Source organism: Tursiops truncatus, chromosome 2 (genome assembly GCF_011762595.2).
Source record: "Tursiops truncatus isolate mTurTru1 chromosome 2, mTurTru1.mat.Y, whole genome shotgun sequence".
Classification (NCBI taxonomy): domain Eukaryota; kingdom Metazoa; phylum Chordata; class Mammalia; order Artiodactyla; family Delphinidae; genus Tursiops; species Tursiops truncatus.
Window position 1 is genome coordinate 78,627,082 of NC_047035.1, and position 23,896 is coordinate 78,650,977.

Genomic DNA, 23,896 nt, shown 5'->3' on the forward strand with positions numbered 1-23,896 from the left:
TGGGCTCTGGAGTAAAGCTGGTGACTTGGCCAATGCTTTACCCAATCCATTGAGATGTAATAAAATTTCTGGGAAAGGAACTCTTATTTCTTTCCTGATTCACCCTAAGAATGTCGTCTCAAAGCCTGATATTAAAAAGAAAAAAAAAAGTCCTAAAGGAGGCAACATTTAACTGATTTAGAACGATGAACATTAAAAAGGATGTCTTAAGCACATATACATATACATATATACATAAAACTCTGATGAAAGAAATCAAAGAAGAATGTAATAAATAGATATTCCATGATCTTGGATAGTAGGATTCAATATTGTTAAGATGTCAGTTCTTTCCAACTTGATCTATAGATTCAATGTGGTCCCATTCAAAATCTTAGCAAGTTATTTTGTGGATATCAAAAAACTGACTCTAATGTTTATATGGAAAGGTAAAAGACCTAGCTAGAATAGTCACCACAGTATTGAAGGAGAAGAACAAAGTCAGAATCTGACATTATCTGACTTGAAGACATACTATAAAGCTACAGTAATTAAGACTTTGCGGTATTGGCAAGAGAATAGGCAAACAAATCAATGGAACAGAATAGAGAGCTCAAAAACAGGTCCACACAACTACAGACAAAGGAGCAAGGCAATATAATGGAGAAAGTATAGTCTTTTCAACAAATGGTGCTAGAACCATTAGACACGCACACATTAAAAAAATGAATGCAGACTCAAACCTAATACCCCTTCACAAAAATTAAGTCAAAATGGATAACAGACCCAATTGTAAAATGCAAAGCCATAAAAATCCTAGAAGATAAAATAGGAGAAAACCTAGATGACCTTGGGTTTGGTGATGACTTTTAGATACAACACCAAAGGCATGATCCAGGAAAAAAATAATTAATAAGCTGGGCTTCATTAAAATTAAAAACTTCTGCTCTGTGAAAGACACTGGAAAAAGAATGGGTAGACAAGTCATAGACTCGGAGAAAATATTTGCAAAAGACACAGCTGATAAAGAACTATTTCCAAAATATATAGAGAACTGCTAAAAACTCAATAATAAAAAACAGAGAGTTCAAATAAAAAATTGGCAAAAGATCTAAACAGACATCTCACCAAATATGATACAGAGATAGCAAATAAATACATGAAAAGATGTTCCATGTCATACGTCATGAGGGAAATGCAAATTAAAACAGCAATGAGGGGATTTCCCTGGTGGTCCAGTGGTTAAGACTCTACACTCCCAACGCAGGGGGCTGGGTCTGATCCCTGGTCAGGGAACTAGATCCCACATGTCACAACTAAGAGCTCACATGCTATAACTCAAGATCCTGAGCACTGCAACTAAAAGATCCCGCAGGCGGCAACAAAGATCCTGAGTGCCAAATAAATAAATAAATATTAAAAAAAAAAAATAAAACACCAATGAGATACCATTACACACCTATTAGAATGATGAAAGTCCAAAACACTGACAGCACCAAAAGCTGGCAAGGATGTGGAGCAAGAGGAACTCTCATTCACTGCTGGTGGGAATGCAAAATAGTACAGCCACTTTGGAAGACAGTTTGGTGGTTTCTTGTAAAATTAAATATACTCTTACCATATAATCCAGCAATCATGCTCCTTGGTATTTACCCAATAGAGTTGAAAACTTATGTCCACACAAAAACTTGCACATGGATGTTTTACAAAAGCTTTATTCACAATTGCCAGAACTTCAAGCAACCAAGATGTCCTTCAGTAGGTGAAAGGATAAATACATTATGGTATGTCCAGACAATGGAATATTATTAAGCATTTAAAAACTTATGAAAAGACATGCAGGAACCTTAAATGCATATTACTAAATCAAAGAAGCCAATCTAAAGATGGCACATACCATATTATTCTAACTATATGATGTTCTGGAAAAGGCAAAACTATGGAGATAATAAAAAGATCAGTGGTTGCAGGGGTTGGAGGTAGTTAAGTGATGAAAGGTGGAGCATGGAGGATTTTTAGGGCAGTGAAAATATTCTGTATGATACCATAATGATGGATACATGTAATCTATAGAATGTACAAAGCCAAGAGTGAACTGTAATGTAAACTATGAACTTTGAGTGATTACAATGTGCAATGTAGGTTCACTAATTGTAACAAATGTACCCCTCTGGGGAGGGATGTTGATAATGAGGAAGACTATGCATATGTGGGTGCAGGGGGTAAATGGGAAATTTCTGTACTTGCCCTCCAATTTTTCTGTGAACCGAAAACTGCTCTAAAAAAATGTCTTAAGAAAAAAAGAAAAAGAAATGAGTTGTTAAACCATGAAAAGACACAATGGAATCCAAATGCATATTAGTAAGTGAAAGAAGCCAATATGAGATGGCAACATACTAAATGATTCCAACTACATGATGTTGTGAAAAAGGCAAAACTATGGCAAGAGTAAACACATCAGAGGTTACCAGGGGTTAGAGGAAAAGTAAGGATGAATAGGCAAAGCTATTCTGTATTATACTATAATGGTAGATACAAGTCATTATGCATTTGTCCAAACCCACAGAACGTACAACACCAAGAGTGACTCATCATGTAACTATGGTCTTTGGGTAATAACTGATGTGTCCGTGTAAATTCCTTGATTGTAACAAATGTACTGTTGCGGTGTGGGATGTTGACAGCTGGGGGGGCTGTGCATATGTGGGAACTCTCTGTACATTCTGCTCAATTTTGCTGCAAACTCTAAAAGTAGTCTGAAGTCAGCATAGGTAATACCGAAAAACTACATTTTTTAATCAGTTATAAAACAACCAGTAAGAGTTAATGGTATTCTTCTTGATTGTCCAATAATGTTGAAACAATTAATATATTCAAAACAAAAATGGTGATGCCCGGTAGAATAAACTTGATTAGCTAAATACAGTGACTATCTTTTCATCCTCATTTTCAATTGCCTTTGCATCAGGATACTATAGGCAGAGATGAAAGCAGGAACAAGAAAGAGGAAAATAAACCAGTGTGATGAAAGCAAAGAAATGTTACAGAAATGAGGATTTCAGATGAAGTAAAAGGGGAAAAAAGAAGGTACCAATCACAGAGATCATGGATTGGATGTGTTAACCAATTAATCAATGGTTCTATCAACTTCTGATAAAGATAAATATTTCTAAGAATAAAAAAATGTAATGAAAAAAGTGGGACATAATAATTGAGAAAATGCTATGTGATTTTTAAAATATAAAAATACCAGCTTAGTAACAAAAATGCTTTTCAAGAGTTATGTATGTAATTAGATGTTCTGCAGTTGTCAGGTACTGGGGACACCTAAGGAAAAAAAAAAAAGGAAATGCACCATATTTATTCAGTGTCAGTGAGTACTGCACCTTAAAGAAGTAATATTCTTTTCTGCAAGAGGGAAAATGGATAGAGAAGAACAAAGCAATACCAAAATAGTGTGAATACTGAGCTATTTAGGTAGAGATGAACATACAATGGCTAATGTATTTAAACCAGAATTTGGTGGTTTTGATTTTTTTGTGTGTGCCCATGGCAGCAAAAGTAGCAGAGACCTAGGAGAGGCTCCTTTCAGTGGGTCTGAAAGATGTCTGGATAGTTTCGCTTCATTCTCTTGAGGTTTACCAGTTTTTTGGTAAAAGGTCACCAATAGTCATCTTTCAGCCCAATTCAATGACCTCTTTTCAACCTTGTCTTTTGTAGTTTTTCTAGAGAAATGGCTCCAAATATTATTCTCTACTTTTAGAAATTCTTGCTGATTGAGAGATTACTGGGGTTCCCATTTTTCTCCTTCCTTTGCCAATCATTGATTCTCTTGGTTCTTCAGATTCTCTATCATATATATGACTGTGGGTGTGCCTCAAGACACTTGATGACAGAACACGAAAGATGCAGACTTCTTCCAATCATTTATGCCTCAAGGAGCAGAGCTTTTAATCACAGGGTCTAATCTAGACCTTAACTATTCCACAAAACATTTTAAAATTGACTTCTGCTGTGTTTTGACAATCAATGTATTTAAAATAAAACTATCACACTTTTTGCTTCATTTTCCATCTTTCATTTGTACGACTGTTCCCCTGTATATTTTTGGAAAAGGTTTAATTTGTCCTTTTCTTCTCCTCTTAAACTTTGTATAATGAAGATCCAATTTATCCTCAAACCTTTCCCCTAAGGCTGATGCTCAATAACCTAATTCTTAATTTTCTAGATGATTTAATATTTGGTTATACACCGTCCTGTCTTCTCCTTGATTAATGTATATATGATTCCCTTTTCAAATGAACTGCAAACTCTTCAGCTATGTAATATCTTTTACATAATATACAGCTCTTAAAACTATAAACATCTGCAGAATTCTTAGTTACTGATTGAGGATTTGAAAAAAATCACTTTTTTTTACCCTTTCATTTGTTGTTATAGAATTACATCTATAGAGACAATGCACATATCTCAATTTTCTCTTTAAATCACTGTGAATTAGATTTACTTGCCTTGTCCTCCAAGTGCAATTCTAAAAAGCGTAGGTAAGCCACAGGTGCAAATGCATCAGCTGAATGTGTGACTACTTCTGATGAATCTCTGAAATAAAAAAATGTTATAATACATTTATCTACTATGCAAAATCTGTTTTGTGGCAAGTTGCTCCTACTAGTGACTAGAAAAGACCAAAAATCCTCATTTATTTCCACTAGTATACTATTGTATACATATTTACTACATAATTAACGATTAACATCTACTTTTAATAATCCAATATTTAATTGGGGAAAAGATTGAGAATATTAAACTTTCAAAAATAAGTAAAGACCTTTTCATCTTTATGAGGACACACAGTTCAACTTTCAGGTTCACTCAAAGCTCTCCGAACAGTTTTACAACTTGAAACTTCAATTTCATTTTCACAAATTTGGTTGGTATGGGCTACCATTAAACAGTAGTGCTTTATCTTCATTATTCTTTTCATTTTCAAGAGGTAATTCATCCAGTGTTTCACACAAAATCTCAATTATCCTTCACAAAGGCAGTACTGGTGATGGTTTTAAGCTCTAGATGAACTCTTCACACTGCAATATCATTGTTATTAAAATTGATTGTCTGACATAGCAATTACCACATTCAGGTAAAACAGTATGAACTGCTTGCTGGCACCATATGGATACATGTAAATTAACTCAACTTTTATCAAAGATACCCTGTAAAGCACATATGAATAACTAAGATTATGTGTGAAGTTCTAATAATTAATTATTTTTTATTGTTGTTTATTAAGAAAGCAATAGTGTTTTTGTATTTTAACTCAAATCCTAAAAGCAGAAATTTCTCATGTCTCTTTAATGCCTTAGGAACTAGTTCCAATGTTTATATTAGTACATTGTTAGCACTTTAACCATTGTTGTTCAGCAAAATAAATTCTTACTTTGATTCTTTTCCACTAATGTAAAATATTTTTGAATTAACTTTTGTAATGCAAAGTTATTTAGCGACAATAGAAGAAATCTCAAAAGACTAGGATCCGATATATTAAATTTTCATGTGCAAAATATGCTTACTTTTTCACTTGAAAGATCAGAGATAGAGAAAAAAGTTTGATGGTAAAAAAAAAAAATCAACTACTATTCATGAACCGTTAGTATCAAATACGTATCTTGTTAGTGCTTTAAAAAATTACATTAAAACAGGCTTCTATGACTTTAAAAGAAAAACATTATAATCGGGATCATGAAAGTAAGTAATAACCTGCCTTCACAGACTACCTAACCGAAAGATGCCTCAATGTATAATGAGCAAGAGGAGAAAGAGAAAGAAAAGAGGAGACCCTCTTGCTTTCTACCACCTGTCTCTCTGCCTTGTTAACTCTAGTCTAGTCGTCTTGTCTATTTACTCCTGAGTTGTCTGTTCTGGTCCTATCTTGGTTCCTCAATAGATTCAAATTCTAGTTCCTGTGTATGACCTCATTCTTACATTAAATTTCAATCTCTATGTTCCCAATCCCAGCTTTGGAAACCGATCCTGAGCCTCAATAATGCCTGATGTAGGCAGCTTGGTCTTGATATCCTTGACAATGGGTACACCAAAACCATGATTAACCTGAACCAGTGATGTGTCAGTGGAAAGGGTTTCGGGCCCTCCTTTCTCTTGACAGTTATTCCCACTAGAAACAGAAGATTGACAGCAAATAGCTCACTTAATTGATACAATTACTGCATTCTGAACCAAGATTGTTATCCAGAGAAAATATATAACATTCTGAACACTAAGTGAAGAGGAATATGGTTTTTATGGATTCTATTAAATCCATAATCTCTAATTGACTAACGTCATTTCATTCAGTTATACAAAGCCAGAATCAACTGGGAGACAGATAATAGATTCAAATAAATGGCTTTTAGCTTCAAACAGAATAATGCCACTACTGCTCTGCTTTTCTTTCATAAACTCACCTGAAACTCAACTTTCAAGAGTCTCTGGTTTCTGTCTGCTTCATGGATTTCTCTGAAACCTAGAGCAGAATCTGCTGGAATACCCTCAGAGAGACCCAGAAAATTAAGAAAAACTCTACAACAGCAAAAATGCTTTCCAGTTGGCTACCCTCCTCCTCTTTCCCTATTAATACAAGTAATCAGTGCAGCCCCTTCCTCTTACACAACTGAGGTTTCTCAGTAGCCAAGAGCTGGATCCCATGCTCCCTTTCACTGCTGCGTTAGGCTTATCCCTAGTTACGACTTCAAAAGGGCAGCTAGCTGAGTCAGGTCTGAGTCTCTCTTCCCTGACTATAGGCTCTCTCTCAAGTTGAGAGATCAGGCCCTAACCCTCTCACTTCAAAATACTGAATTTTCTCTTGAGGCTCAGCCATGGTCTTGGTTCCTACTTCCCCTCTGAAAAGACAACTGCATGCAGATATTCCCCGTGGGCTCACACTTATCCTCACAAGACATTTCCAACATCATTTCCGTGAAGTCTTGCCTGACATCTTCAGACAGTGCTAGTTTTCTGCTTTATGTGCTTTGGTAATGCATTTACAGGCCTTTCATAACACATCCACTATATTATAATTATGTGTCTGTGTGCTTGTCTTCCTTCTTAGAGAGGGACCAGGTTTTGTTCATCTTTGTCTGCCTGTCTCCCCACACTCCACCTCTGGCTCAGTGCAGAATACACTGCCTTATTTTCAATTATTTGTTGAATAAACAAATAACTGTATAGTTTAACTTTGTTAAGTATCTTTACATTTACACAGTAACTATTGACACTATCAAAAACCCACACTGATTTTTCAATTACCAATCTTCACACGAATACGTACATTTTCATACATGCATACTGTATATATATGGATACATGAACATAAGCATACATGTATACCAATAACAATATATGGTTATCTCTAGCATAATAAAAATAATTATATAAATTTAAATACAAGGAAAATGGTTCATAAATTCTAATAAATTCCCAAGTGATACAGAATAGATATGAGAAGGCAGACAAGGAAAGTACTTGATTCATTCTCACGGCTAAATGCCATATTATGATGCTCTGGGCTGAGTTCTGTCTTGAATAGGTAGAAACGAGGAGTAAGTGGGGAAAATGAGAGCATAGTGTTTTAATCATAGAATTTAGTTCTTCTTTTCATCCCTCCTTCCTTCCCATTGTTTCTTCTATCCATCCATCCATCCCATACACAGGAACTCTGTAGCAGTAGTACATTAATATTGACAATTCAAATGGAAATATGGGGTTGTATCAAAGATTGACATTAAAATTGTGTTCATTAACAGTGAGAAGAAAATTATCACCTTCATTAATACATTGGGATTTTAGTTCTTACTTTATTTTCAAAATACTGGCTATATTCCCCATGTTTTAGTTCTTACTTTTGATATGCCTACACATATATTTCAAAGTAAGAAATAAAAAGAAAGTAGGTTTTTTAAAAAAAAAATATTTCTTTTAGGCTGCGTTGGGTCTTCATTGCTGCGCGCGGGCTTCTCTCTAGTTGCGGCGAGCAGGGGGTGGCACTCTGTTGTGGTACGCGAGCTTCTCACTGTGGTGACTTGTTGCACAGCATAGGTCCTAGGTGCACAGGCTCAGTAGTCGTGGCTCGCGGGCTCTAGAGCGCAGGCTCAGCAGTTGTGGCTCACGGGCTTAGTTGCTCCGCGGCATGTGGGATCTTCCTAGACCGGGGCTCGAACCCGTGTACCCTGCATTGGCAGGTGGATTCTTAACCACTGCGCCACCAGGGACACCGAGAAAGTAAGTTTTTTATTTGAGGACCTACAGTTGTCCTCTATTCTTAAAGACTAGGCTGCAATTCTTTTTGTCAAGGCTCCTCAGGAAAAACCCCTCATTTTCTGATCTAAAAATTTGCATCTAGAGGTAAGTAGTCACATCCTAATTGATGTGAAAAGTAAACTGTAAAATGTTCTAGTCAAAAATTTAAAAGATTACTTCCACACAAAGACTGTTATACTAGTGTTTCCTACAAGATTCTAAAAATGTTAGTTGGAATTCGGGGCAAAATGTATCTCATAATAAACTTCTAGAACCACCCTAATTTGTCTAAATTATTTCATTATACAAGAGATTCTATCTGTGTCTTTGAAAAAAAAAAAACCACACCTAATTATAATCAAATCATTTTGCATGCAAAAGTTTATTTTTTCTCCTCATAGTCTCCTTTTCTAACATAAAATTTGAATTAGGCATTGAAAAGGGGATTCCTAATAATCAACTAGTTGTATGCTAACTGTGGAAGATCACTACTATGTCAAATATAACAGGAGAAATTATTAACTTTGTCCCCCCAAACACATTCTAACTGACAGGATCCAGTAAGATTAACTGTCAATTGTTAACAAGTAGTTACCAGGTCTAAACTTATCTTTTAATTGTGTCACATGGAAAACTATCTCTAAATAAAATAACTTTAATTTATATACAGTTTTAGAATGTGCAATGCATATTCATTCACATCATCACATTTAGTGCTTATCAGACAGGTATGATAAGGACATTTTCTATTTTAAAGAGAAGGAAAGATTTTGTATATAATAGGTGACATTCTTTTTCCATTCAACTACTACAAGCTCTAGTTATAACCTAAGAAAGGAATACATAAAAGTGAAATAGGATATTTAAAACTAAACAATAAATGAAAAATTAATTCCATGATATTTAACATTTATCAGTGCCTACTACTGTGTGTTCTGAGAGTTCAGATATGAGGACAAGCACTGGAAGTAGTAACAACCAAAGCCTTTAAAATTGGAAGGATTTAGCAAAGTGGGGATAAATGGGAAGGCAATCTAGCAAAAAGAAATCGAATAAGAAAGTTATGAAGCTGAGGTGAGGCAGAACCTATGAAGAAAAAAATCAAAGAACGCGCTTAAGCATCAGAATCAGATTAGTGAGTAGCTGATAACTGAGTAAGAAAGAAATGTCAGTTCTTCCCCTTCTGTTCTCAAGGTACACACGCGTATGTTAGCACTTCCAGTATTGCTGATGTGCCTCTGCATTCTTACAGAAGAACTTTTACAGAGCAGGGTGGCAGCTTGCAGAGTTCCACCCACATAATTATCCTCAACAAATGATTATCCAGTTCAATTGAACAGCTCATTTTGGCACTAGAGGGTTCTAATACACCTTCCCTGACATCTTTCTCTTCAACAGCATGATTAACTCCCATCATGTCATTGCCTCAGTCAGGTTGAGGTTTCTCTATCTACACAATGATGAGGTGAAAGATTCATTTTTCAGGTCTAAAGTACTATGATAAATAAACCTTATGGTTATGTAGTGTAAAGCAGCACATTTCTTATAATTCTATGTTGTCCATAAAGAGTTCTGGGTGCTCCAGGACCTCAAGTTGTGCAATGAACAGGAAGAGTATTATTCTTTGGCCTTCTTTCTCTTATTGTGCTTTTTATTTTTTTCTAATTTGGTTAGTTTAGTAAGTATATTGCAAGTTTCCTATTATACTATAATTTCACCCTAGCATGGAAATGTTTTTCTTAAGTAACCAAACAGTATTATTTCATAGAAGTAATACCTAAGGCACAGTTCATTCAATGAATTGTTCTGTGATCACTGAAGCCACAAGAAATACCTCTCGTTTATGAACTTATTCTTCTGACTCTTATCCTCTACCATTTTGTGTCACAATTTTATGCAGGTGTGTCTTCCTTCCACCCTTCTGGAGACAGGAACTATGTTTCAACATCAGTGGTGCCCAGTAGAATGCTTTAGACATAATAGGTACTTGATATATATTTGCCAAATATATTATTATTATGTTCGATGATTATTAATGGAAAACAAATTAGAAGAAATGAGAGAAGCAAGAGTGGGTGAATATTGCACAGGGTAATGGAAAGGTCTTGGCTATGTTACCCAAGATAAATGTAACTTTTAGAAAATTCACCTGGAGTTGTCTTAACTTCTCAGAACATTCTTTCCCTCATTATTAATATGTACAAAGAAGTCACCTTTCAGTGTTGAAAATATTAAAGCTGTCCATTCGATACAAAATTCTAGTCTTTCACCAGATGAGGTTTCTGAAATCAAGCATAATTCTGACAACCTTTTCAAGAAGCTGAAGAGCTTAGGAAAAGCAAATGAAGTGCTCTCTTAGCATATGAGAGGAGTGATAGAAATTAGAGTATGGATAATAATGTTAACAAACTGAAGAAAGTTCCTACTTTTTGCTACACGAATTTTAACAATTTATGGCAAAGAAATCACACTATTCACCAAAAAACAGAATTCATTTAAAAACAAAGTTTATATGTAAAAATAACCCCAAATAATTGAAGAGAAATGTTTAGTATTACCATTCTAAGTTATTAAAGCCAAGAAAAAGGAAAAAGAGAACGGAGTTAATGGAACCCAGAGGCTACTGATGTGGCAGTTTATCAAATGTAGCTGTAATGAAAGATAAATAACACAGGCAATTCACACTTCATGAAAGGATAAAAGTGTCAGTGTGTAGGTACCAGTTTTACTGTAGGCCATAATCAGCAAGTAAATGAAAGTGCAATGTCTAAAAAGTTTATAGGCTTCTATGAAGGCCTCGTCTTGTCATGTATTGATTTAGGTATTCAGACAACTTCACTGGTATTAAACAAATTGAGTGTTTGTGAACTTGGAGGACATGTTCTATTTCTCTTAACAAAAGTTGCCTCCAGCTTAATGTTACGTTGCTTCCATCACTTAAATTTGAGGAAGGGGAAGAAAATGCTGAAATGATATCTTACACAATTATTTTCTTCTTAAATAGAGGGCAGTCCAAAGTGAACGTTTCATACTCTCCACCTTCTCCACAAACATGGACTCCGTACTTCTTAGAAAGCTGAAAATAGGGGAAGAAAAGAAAAAGAAAAAGAAGGAAAGAAACAGGAATCTTAAAATTAGTTAGCAAAAATGTTCACTTAACTTATTTTGTCCTAAAAAATATCCATGCCAGAAACTTTAATTCCAAAATAGATGGTGAGCTACAGGAAAATAACTGTATATTTCTGCTTAATATGTGTTTAAAACCATATGAAAAATGTTATCATAAAGCATAGCATTTTTAATAATCACCAAACCCTTATAAAAAGATGTAAGCGACCAACATTTTTGTGTATAATGAGAAAGCGTAAAGATTACTATAAAGTTTAGGAATGCCACTAGCTTTAGCTTCAAAGGGAGGCTAAGGGGGAAAGATACTAAGTAATTACGCAGTAAATGAGAATATATGCAGCCAAACTGTGCTTTCCCCTGCCCTTTGACGTACATGTAGAAGGGGAAAAAATGTTGTGTTTAGAGCATTTCTCAGAGACACAGAGAATGTAATCTAAGGCCTTTCCTTGGGCCTGTGCACACAAAGAAGCCATAAACATGGTTATTATGCTTAAGGTTATTATTAATAGTAAAGTTCCAAGGGAATCAAGAACTCATGAAGTTCCAATGCTGCAGACAAGCCCTAGGAAAGTATAACTCCCAGAAAGGCTGGGATAGCTTATAATGTTGTCTGATTAAACCTGAAATTAAAACACACAAGTAAATAAGCAAAGAAACAAAAAAATTCCCTGTGCTTTGCACTGAATATAAGCTGTGTTATTTAAATGATACTGAGAGTAAAATCATCTCTTATCTGGTTGGTACATGGCTGGAATCAGTGCTGGGGAGCATTCTCACTGGCTTGCCATAGAATCTTCCTGCTCTCGTGTGGAGGTTTTAGCACTATGATTCCATCTCCTTCATTCTGAATTTCATAGCTTTCCCTGCTTACAGTCTCTTCCAGCCCAAAGGAAGAGCGACTCCATTGATGTTCTCTGTTACTGCCAGTGCTGGGACTGTGGCCTAAGTCTTTGGTTTTACCTGCACAGTTACACATTTATTTATTTGGTTTTTTTTTGTGGTTGTGCTACCATTCCAAATCCATTACATTTCAACTGTTGACTACGTGCCCTTCGGGATTTAAAGCACACATCTATGAAAATTCTACTACTCCCTCTAAGGATCAATAGTAATGTGGATGACCTGTAAAGGCAAACAGCAAGAAAAGTGAAGGAAAGAAAATGGGGTGGCATTTTCTATAAGAACTCACATGAGCAAAGTGGATAAATGAAGTAGGGAATCAGCAAGGCAGAATTACGGCAGCTGGTCCTTATGAGAGCAGATAACAGGAATACATTACTGTGGTAAACCAAATTAAATTAATGTCTGCTTTGCAATAAAAAATGTAGGAATAATAATGGGATGTGGATTTCAGGGGTGTTTCCTTGTCCTGTCAGCTAGTGCCTGACCCCTTCTGTGCTGATCTCCCTTCACTGGTCTTCCCATTCTAGCAACTGTCTACCAAGTGAACCTTCTACTCTCACCTTTATGGACAGTCTTCTTATGTGGGAGTATACCTTAACAATCACTGGCTTCCTTTTATTAGAAAATCTTTCACTGAAGCTTTGCAAAACTTCTATAATCTACCACCAAAGAATAACTGGATTTTTTAAAATTAAAGTTGGCATGGCTGTTATCCTACTGATATCCTTTTATTAGTCCCTAGTAAAAGTAATGCGAGCTGCTATGTTAATCCAACATAGTACTAGGAAATCTAAAATATGGATGCATTCAGTGATATTTCCAGTTCATGTAAAATATTTCCATAATATTCATCCAATCAGTTCTTCAACAAATATTTATTTAACAGTGATTATTTGGCAGGCCTTGCTAGATGAAAAAGATCCAAAAGTAAACAAGACAATGTCCCTGGTCTCCGGAAGCTTCCTAAATATACTGCACCTTATATTTTAATACCACAATATGATGAAACAGTGATGTTGCTTCTATAAATGATATGTGCAATCTCTTCTCCCCACTACTACTGGTTCAGCAGCATGGACACAGATTCCAAGTAAAGAAATTTGGGTAAAGAGCCCAGTGGTTTTTATGGCTGATGAACCAAGAAGTAGTCTGTGAATCCTTAGGATGTCTTTTGCAGCCCCTCTAAACTCTACTAGCTTCAAGCTCTAGTAGATGCAAGTATCTAGAAAATTCGATCTTTATTGGCTGACTTTTAGCCAGTTCCAAGTCCCTTTGATGTCCTGAGAGACCTCAAGAAGCAAAGTTTATGCTAGCCACTTTCTTTAAGCCATTTTCTTTATCTAAGACATAGCACCCTGTTAGAAATCAACATCCTGGTAGCACAAAAACATGATGTATGCATGTGATAAAAAAAGGGTCAGTTTAGGTAGTAGAGAATTCAGATGTGTACATTCCACAGACATATTTGTGGTACACAACATTCAATTTACTTTTCTAAAACATGTAGGATAGTGTTACTCATATCTACACTATTCACAGAAAGTAGCAATTTTATTCTAACATGTTTCAGGTCTGTGTTTGGGTTTCAACTCAAAATTAGCATTACTGTATGCCAGCACTTAATCACTCCAAATACAGTTTTTGCAGTTCACTTTGATAAGTTTCTCTATCAATTTCATTGTAACTGAAAATACTAAATAGGTAACAGTTTTTCTAAGGTTTAGTTTCTCACTGAATTATCATGATTCTTTCCATAATTTAAGTACAAACGATAGCAATCTATATTGAAAAATAAAAAATATTTTTCATATTGCTATTTGACAATTAAGGTCTAATGTCCATTAGTTATTAAAACATTGTTAAATAGTTTCAGTTAGTATGTAAAAAGTGGAAGTAGACAGTTGTTATCACCGTAACACCAAAAACATGCCAGATAGGCTACAAAGCAACCATGCCTTTGTGTTTTACCTACAGAGATCCGAGAATGCAAAGAAGTCTGGATGAACTAACTGCAGAAAAGGGTAAGCCTTTCCTAGATGAGTGAAGATCCATGGTCACTTTCCTAATGGGGGAACAGACAGAGTAGAAGCAAATCTACGCTGACGTCTATCAGCGTATACAAAAAGCCAAACTCTTATGGCCATCTGTGGACCTCTGTGACGGACTATTAGAGTCCTGAGGAGACCCAGGGAGTGTGTATAGGCTGCCAGTTCTTTTTCACAGTCTTAACTAAGTGTACACAGTAGCTACATGCAGAGAGCTAGGGCCAGGGCAGAAAAGGGGAGAGAGATCCCTTTGAGAACACCTGCCCATCAAGTCTTTTCTACTGAACTTTCACTGTACCAAGGACTGGTGACAGGGCAGGAAGACAGAGAGATTTCAGCCAAGACTTGGAAAGCCAGAGAGGAGGCAGGGAAAGGCCAACAGCAGTAAGCCCTTGAAAAGGCAAAAAAAAAGACCAAAAAAAAAACTGGTAGCAGGACTTTAAAGCAGGGAGACGGGGTAGGGGGGAGAAGGAGAGAGAGATCTCTAGACTCACTGGAGCACAGATCACATGCCCTGATAAAGGGAGAGACCTTATCCTGCTTTCAAAACATTTCAAACACGTAGCAAACTGAAACAACTCAAACCAGACCCAGCTCAACTGGAGATCAGACTAAAGAGAATAAACACCACAAACTAGCTGTCAGACAGAGGAAGGGGTGTGACTTTTCTGGAGTGAATATTTACTTCAGTCTCTACTGTTCTTTTTTATTCAATATCTACCATAATATATATAAAACAAATTAGATGAACAGTGAAAAAGTTAAAAATGTGAACTGTAATCAAGAGAAAAACAAACAAAACAAAAACAGACCCACACAGTAACCAAATATTGAACCCAGTAGATAATGACTTTAAACATAACTACTATAAATACATTAAAGATTTACTGGAAAAGATAGACAAAATTTATGAACAGAGAGTAATTTTAGCACAGTTGGAAAACTAGGGATAGACAGCTGTAGGTTCATATTCTAGCTCCAGCACTTACTGAGTACTGGACCCGGGATGAATTGATTAAGTTCTCTGAATTTCCATTTCCCTAGGTAATACCTGCCCTTCGGGGGATGTTGTATTAGAAGATATAATACATACAAAGCTTTTAACCCAGTGCCTAGTGCATAGGAAGCAGTCGACATATGTTATCTTTTCTCTATTAATTTGCTATTCCCTTGGACCTTCTGCTCTTTATCTATATACTCCCATCTTTGAGGACCATGACCCCTACTATATCTATTACCTCTACTGCAAATGGCTCTCGAAGTGAAAACCCTAGCCATCAACCTCTCTCCCATGTATTTGCTCCCCCCATAACAAACGTTTATTGAGTGTTTTACTTGGGAGCATTGTTGTCTTACTTCAACGTGAATAAAACACAGTTCTTAATTTTTTCCTCAAAACCTTCTCTGCCTGCTCAATTTCTGTTCAATCAAACTTAAAATACTGGAGTAGAACTTAATTCCTTCCTTTCCTTCTGCCACACAGCCTACATTTTAAAATTTTCATGAATTCATTTATTGAATCTACAAATATTCACTCAGTACTTATTACGTGCCAGATGCTCTTCTATACACTAGGCATATGGCAGTGAATGAGAAAATGTATGCACTCCCTTCCATTCTAACATCCTTACTGATCACTTTGCACTTGAACTATTACAATAATCTCTTGTCTTCCTGCTTTATATTCACCCCTCCCAATCTACCCTACATGTTATCAACACACTAACTTTCCTTAACAATATGAGATGGCATTCATTCACTTAAAAACTTTTGGTGTTTGACCATTGCCTATTCAATGGAAATCAAGCTCTGTAAACTGAGAGTCAGACTTCAGCCATTTGGTCCCATCATTCACAAGAATACCAAGACATAAAGCTAATACACTGAATGGGAAAATAAAGTAAAATAAAGATTCAAAAGAATCTTGACTGGCTGGAAAAAAAACCCAAAAGATTAAATCTTAAAAAGTGAAATATAATGTGATAAACATAAACCCCAACAGGCAATTTCCTTCTCTTCAACTTATAGAAATCACTCTTATTATTGCCTGTGGGATTGTCCTATGCTGCCTTGTGACATATTTCTGTATTGCATTACTATGTACCCCTTGAATTTAAATGTTTCTCATGAGACTATAAGTTTCTAAATTTCTTAAACCCTCTCATAATTTTTTCCTAGCAGTGTGTAGCACATAGTACACAATGACCAAATGGCTGTCTTCTCCATGGTTCAGATACCCTGTATACTCCCAGAAAAGGGTCCAATTGGCATGTACTGACAGGTATAGTTTCAGACACAAAGTAAGCCATTCCCAAACAGAATTATGAAGTAAAAGGGAGGAGTGATACCGAGCAGGGCCCTGTGGGCCTTCTGGGCACAAAGCCTTTCTGTGTCCTTCATTTCTGTGATTACAGGAAATAGCCTTCATTCAGCCTCCATGACCTTCCCTGAGTTCCAACATGCAGATTCAAGCAGTTGTTAATTAGGGAATGGAGGGGATATGAGACAAGGGAGAAACAAAACAGTTAAGAGAAACAATAGTGCAGCCTTGGCACAAGGTCCTGGTTCCCCATCAAAGGATACACACAATAATATCTTTGAGCTGTTTTGCAGATACTGAAATCCCCTCCAGGTGGGAGAAGTTAACGGTTAACGATTGTATGCTGCCCACAAGCATGTAGACCCCAGACCAGTTGGAACCTGAAGGTTGATGAGGCTGACTCCTACTTACCTTACCACCAACCCATCAGAAGAATGTCCACGAGCTGATCACACCCTCTTTGAACCATTACTATAAAACTTCTCACTGTCCTCTCCAAGTTGGGACACATAGCTTTTCGAGGCAGGAGCCCACTGTGTCTCCCTTTGTCTGGCAAAGTAATAAAGCTATCCTTTTCTACTTCACCCAAATCTCTGTCTCCGAGATTTGATTCGGCACCAGTGTACGGAGAAGCTGAGCTTTCGGCATCAGGAGAAAGTTACTAATTTCTTTTTCTATATCGTTAGAAATAGGATAAAATTTTTCTACTTTTGGAACTCTAAAACTGAATAAAATTTACACATGGTTGTCAATGTTTTTCTTATCTGATTACCCACTGAATCAGGGATGTCACTATTTTTCCCCATTTTTAACCATTTGGGGAATGTTATATAGAAAAAGATTCAGATCAGATGGCCACTGGATATGATTAATACAGCTGTTATTCTGTCTGACATCAGTCAAACTGGTCCCATCCTTTGTATAAATACAAAGGTATAAAGCTAACACATCAATAAAATAAAATTTCAAAAGGATCTTGACCAGCTGAAAAGAAATATGTTGCTGTTTTCTAACCAGTTAAATTATTTTTGATAAAATAATAAGATCATTTTTTACTTATTTCACATTATAATTTCCATTGTATACAAGTATATTCCTTGCTTCACATATATCTAAATTGTGCTGTGTTCTCTTTTGGATAAAATTTTTATGGAAGGTGAACATTAATTTTCCAACTAACTATTGTTAAGATAAGCTTTCTAAAACACATTTTGAACAGATGTGGCCGACTTGGGTCATTTCATGGCTTATAAGAATGCCTTGGAGTCTGAGCATTTAAAAAGTGAATTCCTAGTAAATGAAAAGGAAATTACTTATATGATTCTATTTTTTCTGGCACATTTATTCATACAGATAAATATTCATATTCATAATAACTCCATTTGAGCTCTACTAATTATTGAACTGAAAAGGTTATGGGCATCATGATTTCCCTGTTTAATTTTTTTATCCTTTTAAAAGACTGTAGGGCTTCCGTGGTGGCGCAGTGGTTGAGAGTCCGCCTGACGATGCAGGGGACACGGGTTCGTGCCCCGGTCTGGGAAGATCCCACATGCCGCGGAGCAGCTGGGCCCGTGAGCCGTGGCTGCTGAGCCTGCGGCGTCCGGAGCCTCTGCTCCGCAATGGGAGAGGCCACAACAGTGAGAGACCCGCGTAACGCAAAAAAAAAAAAAAAAAAAAAAAAAAAAAAAAGACTGTAATACCATAATTGTGAGAATTTCTTATTAAATCAAGATATTTTTTCTTTTAAACCTACCTCATTTGCTGTTACTAATCTTAAAACTGACAAAAAAAAGAAAAGGCCAAATGAAATTGCACTTCACTCATCCCTCCTACCACCTAGAGAAAACCATGAGGTTTAAAAAACTCACCACAATTTCATTTTATAAATGATGTATTTAACATACAAAATAATTTCATGCTGCATATATTCATTCATAGCACTTATTAAAGAAGTATTTATTGAATGTCTACAGTAGGTCTGGCATTGTTTTAAGTGCTGGGGATAACAATAGGAGCAGACATAAATTCTGCATAAAACAGCTTACTGTCTGGAGGTACAGACATAAAGTTAAATAAGCAATTACAATAAAGGGTAGGGATTGCTTTGGTGGATGCATGAGATGCGGTGGGAGTATAAAGCAGGGGACCTAACTGGAAGGAACTCAAAAGGCTTCTCAAAGAATCTGAAGGATGAGTTAACCAGGAAAGTCTGGAGAGAGAGAGGGGGAAAGAGAAAGAGAAAGAGGGAGAGGGAGAGGGGAGAGAGAGAGAGAGAGAAGGCAGGAGAGAAGAAAACTGTTCCAGAAGGAACAGCATGTGTTAAGTCCCAGAGCACACGATGGGTACTAGAAATTGAAGTAAGTTTGGCATAGCTGAAACATAACTAGACGAGTAATAGTGGAGAGGTGAGGCTGAAAAACTAGAAAGAGGACAGATGTTATGGGGCTTCATATGCCATACTAAGTTATTATCCTCAGATCACTGAGAACCCATGAGGATGTTTTAAACAGAAAACTGACCTGATCTCATTTGTCTTTTAGAAACATCATTCTGGCTGCACAGTGGAGAATGGGCTGGAGGGCAATAAGTCAAGAAGCAGAAAGAACTGAGAAGTTGCTGGAGGAATCTAGGCAGGAGGTAAAGCTTGCCTGAACTGGAGAAGTAGCAGTGAGGATGGAGAGGAGAGGGCAGATATTTTGAGAGAGGTTTTCTAGGCTGAAATAAGTGACTGGAGAAGTGAAGAAAGTTTAAAAAAAAGTAAGAAAAATTCCCAGCTTTCTGCATTGGGAAACTGGATGGATGGTGGTCCTGTTGACTGGTTTTTAGTATAAGTAGCAATGTGCTGGGACACTGTCTAATGACCTTATCTTTTTCAAATTTTATGCAGCATGTGGTACAACTGATGTCTCAAATCTTTGTGATTGTTTTCCTTAGGCTTCCATGTTACTGTATTTTCTAAGTTATTGCTAGGCTTCTCCAACTCCTTTCCCTCCTGCTGCTCCTAAATTATAAATAGCCCTCATGATTCTCTCTATAGTCTTCTTTATCAATTTATTCCCTCAGATAGCTTATGCAGTCCACGGGTTCAACCATCACCCTTATGTTATTCTGCTGCTGCAAATACGAACACTGTCACTACTAATTAAAGACAATTTGCTTTATGCCTTAAAGTTAAGAAAATGATGAAATTATCTTATTTAATCTTCAAAATAACTTTTAAGAATAAAAAAGAGCATCCGCTCTGAAATCAGATAGACTTAAAGCATAAATTCCGGTTCTGCAACTTCCCAGCTCTGTGACTCTGGAAAAGTAACTCACCCTCTGAGTGATTCCTCATCTGTAAAATGTAAACATTAGTAGTAGCAACGTCATAGGCTTGTTAGATGGTTAAATAAAATAATGCATAAAAAGCACTTAGCACAGAGTATGGCACTTAGTAAGCACTTAGTAAATACACAGCTTAACTATAAAAGTAGGTAAAGCACATACTGTAGTGAGGCACAGTGAAAGCAGCATTGCATAACTCATTAAAAGCAGTAGCTTTGGAGACACACTGCCCTTGGTTCAAATCCTAGCTCTGTCACTTTGTAGCTACGTGATCTTAGGTCATGCAAACTCTTGGAGCCTCAGATTACTGATCTGTACAATGGAGATGACAACAGCGTCTACCTCATAGGAGTGCTGTTTTCAGTAATAAAACCATGTGAAAAAATAAGTCTAATACACTACACAGCATATAATATATACTCAATGAAATGGCTACTAATTTTATTTTTTCCCTTTTCCAGAGGTGAAAACTAGGTTGATTTGCAAAGGTTATGTAGCTTAGAACTAAACAAACACAGAATTTAAAGTTGTGTCCTGACTCTGATAAATAACAAACCTTAGTCTTTAGCCTGAACATCTCAATTGTGTGCCAACCTCATAGTTTAAAAACATATGCCTTTGGTTTATATGTTATAATTTAAAACTCAGTATGTTTAAGACCAAGCTTATCATGTTCTTTCTCAACCCTGTTCTCCTCTGCAAAAATGTGTGCTTCTAATTTCCCCAATCATTACGTGTGGATTAATCTTTGATTCTTCCTTTCCCAGCTTCTGGCCATTTGGTGCTAGTTTCTTTTTCATTCTTCCGTCAAAATCTTTCTTTTAGTTGTGTTCTCTCTCTCCATCCCTACTGTCAGCGGTTTCATGCTCTAAGCCCTCACACCTGTTTCCTATAAGAGCACCTTAGACTCTTTTTCATTTCCAATTTCTTCTACTCCCAATCCAAGAATACTACTGCCAGACTAAATTTCCTGAGATATATTTTAATAATATAAATCCCTGTTGATGAGCCTTCTATATCTTGCTATTTCTTATCCCAAATTGCTTGGTCCATCTCTCAGGGCCCTTTATGATTGGGTCCTAAATTCCCACCTCACCTTTTTCTTATTAATCTACCAATACCAGCTCTTAGTTTCATTTAAAACAAGTTCATCATTGTCCCTGCATGTCTTCTTGCCAAGGAATCTTCTTCATATTGATTCACTGTGTTGCCACCACCCATGTAAATTTCATCCATCCTTCAGACCAGTTTAAGTGCTGAGGCTTCCATGACATCGCCTTCAGCTACTCTAGGTCATGTGGTCATCTTCCATCTCTTAGGTCCCAATTACATTTATAGCAAATACCAATTTGGCTTTATATGATCCAAGTTATTAGAGTCCTCCCCTCATTTACAAAACTCTAAGTTCCATGAAAAATAACTCTTTGACTTACTTTGTACCCCTTATAGAAGCCAGCATAGAACTGAGCACCTAAGAAGTCCTTACAAATACTTATCACTCAGTTCTATTAGTACCACATGACACTGGCAGTTAAGAGTCCTTCTATAAAACACAATCAGAGAAATGTGAGGGACGGGTTCAAGGTCATATATTAGAACAGCCACTAAGTATGGAGGACCTTCACCTCTTCTCTTCAACTACAGCTATTAATGGGCACTATTTACTGCCAGGTCAAATTCCTTAAACTACACCTTTCAGAACTTTAGTCCCTTTCTCTAAATCCTGCAGTTAGTCCTCATTGTTTAGATAATTAAATCCACACTTCAGTATTCAAAATCTCTCACGATATGGCTTTGACTTCTTTTTTCAGCTTCCTCTCCCAGTACTCAAAATATACTCCAAACAGTTCAGCCAGTCAAAAATCCTATCCATTCTTAAAGTCCAGTATGGCTGTCAATTTATCTCTGAATTTACTCAGAATTCTCTCAACAACATATAATTTTCTTTGAAATTCTACGGTACATATTTTTTACTTTTTTTAAGAATACATTTTACTACACCTAGTAATTTATATTTATAATACTCACTGGACTCAACCATAAAATTCCACATATCCTTCCAACTCACTTATGTTCAAAATTCAAAATCTCCCCTCAAGGAAATTCTACCTCCTCTTGACTTTCAAGGTCAGTTAAAGGTGTTCTTTCCCATAAAGTTAGCAGTACAGGGAACAAGGCTTAAAATTCTGTCTCTCTCACCCACACTATCAAATCAACTTTAGTGAAATTCTCTTTATCTTTTGCTTTTAAGTGATAGGTAGCTTGGATTGTAAATTGCTCTTTTGTCAAACCCATAAGGAAGACAAGCTAACTCATATAAAACAGAACTTGAAATACAGCTTTAAGCTTGAAATCAGCATTGCACATACCTGGCTTTAGCTCTTATAGCACCTAGCTGAGTGGTATACTCCTTAGTACATATCTACTTACCTTTGACTCAAGGCTAGAAGTCCAATTTCCCAATTCTATGTGAATAGTTCTGGAAAAAGCAACCAATTCTATATATTCACAATTTTTATATGATATGGTTTCATTCTTCCATTTAGCAGACAACTTTTACTTGGATGATCTTAAGAAATCTCTCGATTTAAGAGTAACTGCTTCTGGTAAAGACAGTGGATTGAATCCATGCATCTACTCCCACCCCCTTCTAAAACCTTCATGGGAGGTATTTCATAAAATGGCATAAACTCAAAAAGATGCAGAAAAGCAGAGAGCAAGTGACAGGATCAACAAATTTAATAGACCCAAGAACACTGGATCCTAGGCCGACCGACAGTGGAGAATGCAGAGGACCAAACCAATTTACTCAGTAAAATAACTCCTTCCTCTAAAACAATAAGGTAATGAGTTGGTGGCACTGGGTACCTCTGGAAGTAAAGGGAAAATGTGAGAAGGACACCAAAATAAGAAGGGTTGATTGGCAGTGTGTTTAACAAGCAGTCAGATCCCCAGATCCTTTCACTCTAGGCTGGCAACTGCCTCTCCTCCACCATGGCAGAACATTGAAGGTTTATTCTCTGCAGAGGGTGAGACAGAGGAACTAGCCTGGGAGAAAAGAAACACAGCTGAGGGCAGAGGTACTATAATAAAAACAGAGGGATTCAGTTAATGTATGCACACAAGATTCGGAGACCTCTAGCATTTTCCTTGTTCAACTCCCAGAAAACAAAACAAACAAAAAAACCTGCAGCATGCGTTCACTTCAAGAGCAGACTGGAGAGTCCTTTTCTTTGAAATCTAACTAGCTCAGATTAAATGACCTAGATATACTTCCCTGTAGTGAAACTCAAGGTCACAAAGCTCCATCCACACACTTAGTGCTTACCACAAAAATTTTAGGTCCCTACTCTCAAATATGAGTAGAACACCAAAGATTAGCAGAAACATCTCTAAAATGAAAGTTAGAGACACCAAAGTAAACAATGGAGAAAAAGGACTATGCAGGAGAGAAGAAAAATTTTAATAAGGATAAAGTATTATAGATTAAAAAAAGAACATTCAGAGAACAAAAATAAGTTTTTAGAAATTAAAAATAAGATATGGAAAAACTCAATTAAAATTTTTGAAGGTAAAATTGAGAAAGTCTCCCAGAAAGGGGAAAAATGATGTAGGTAAAAATTAAAAGACATCTAAATAATAGGAATTCAAAGAAGCAAAATCAAAGGGGAGGAAAACACCAGTGAAGTAATTCAAGGAAATTTCCCAGAACTGAAATTTTCAAGCTGAAAATTCTACCTGTCTCAGCACAATGGATAAAAATATGCACACCCAAGACACAGCACATAAGACTTTACAATTCTTGGGGCAACAGAAATATCTTACATACTCTTACAGAGAGATGGAGAGAGAAATAAATAAGGTTGCATACAAATAGTCAGGAATTAGAATGACTTTA

The 23,896-nt window shown here is 36.4% G+C and overlaps 2 protein-coding genes across 3 annotated transcripts in view; both read right to left on the reverse strand.

Annotated features, from left to right (window-relative positions):
• Positions 1–1,727, reverse strand: part of LOC141278000 (uncharacterized) — a 263,850-nt gene extending 262,123 nt beyond the window's left edge. Inside the window, exon 1 of the mRNA XM_073800715.1 lies at positions 1,598–1,727. Coding sequence (XP_073656816.1) covers positions 1,598–1,600 — 3 coding nt within the window. The 5' untranslated portion in view covers positions 1,601–1,727. The remainder of the gene's footprint in view (positions 1–1,597) is intronic.
• Positions 1,679–23,896, reverse strand: part of DPH6 (diphthamine biosynthesis 6) — a 179,114-nt gene continuing 156,896 nt past the window's right edge. The window contains exons 7-9 of one of the 2 annotated variants that reach the window (XM_073800713.1): positions 11,253–11,398; positions 4,491–4,578; positions 1,679–3,306 (exon numbers count right to left, since the gene is read on the reverse strand). In XM_073800713.1, coding sequence (XP_073656814.1) covers positions 3,253–3,306; positions 4,491–4,578; positions 11,253–11,398 — 288 coding nt within the window. In that variant the 3' untranslated portion in view covers positions 1,679–3,252. The remainder of the gene's footprint in view (positions 3,307–4,490; positions 4,579–11,252; positions 11,399–23,896) is intronic. The other variant, XM_019935259.3, reaches the window with a different exon arrangement.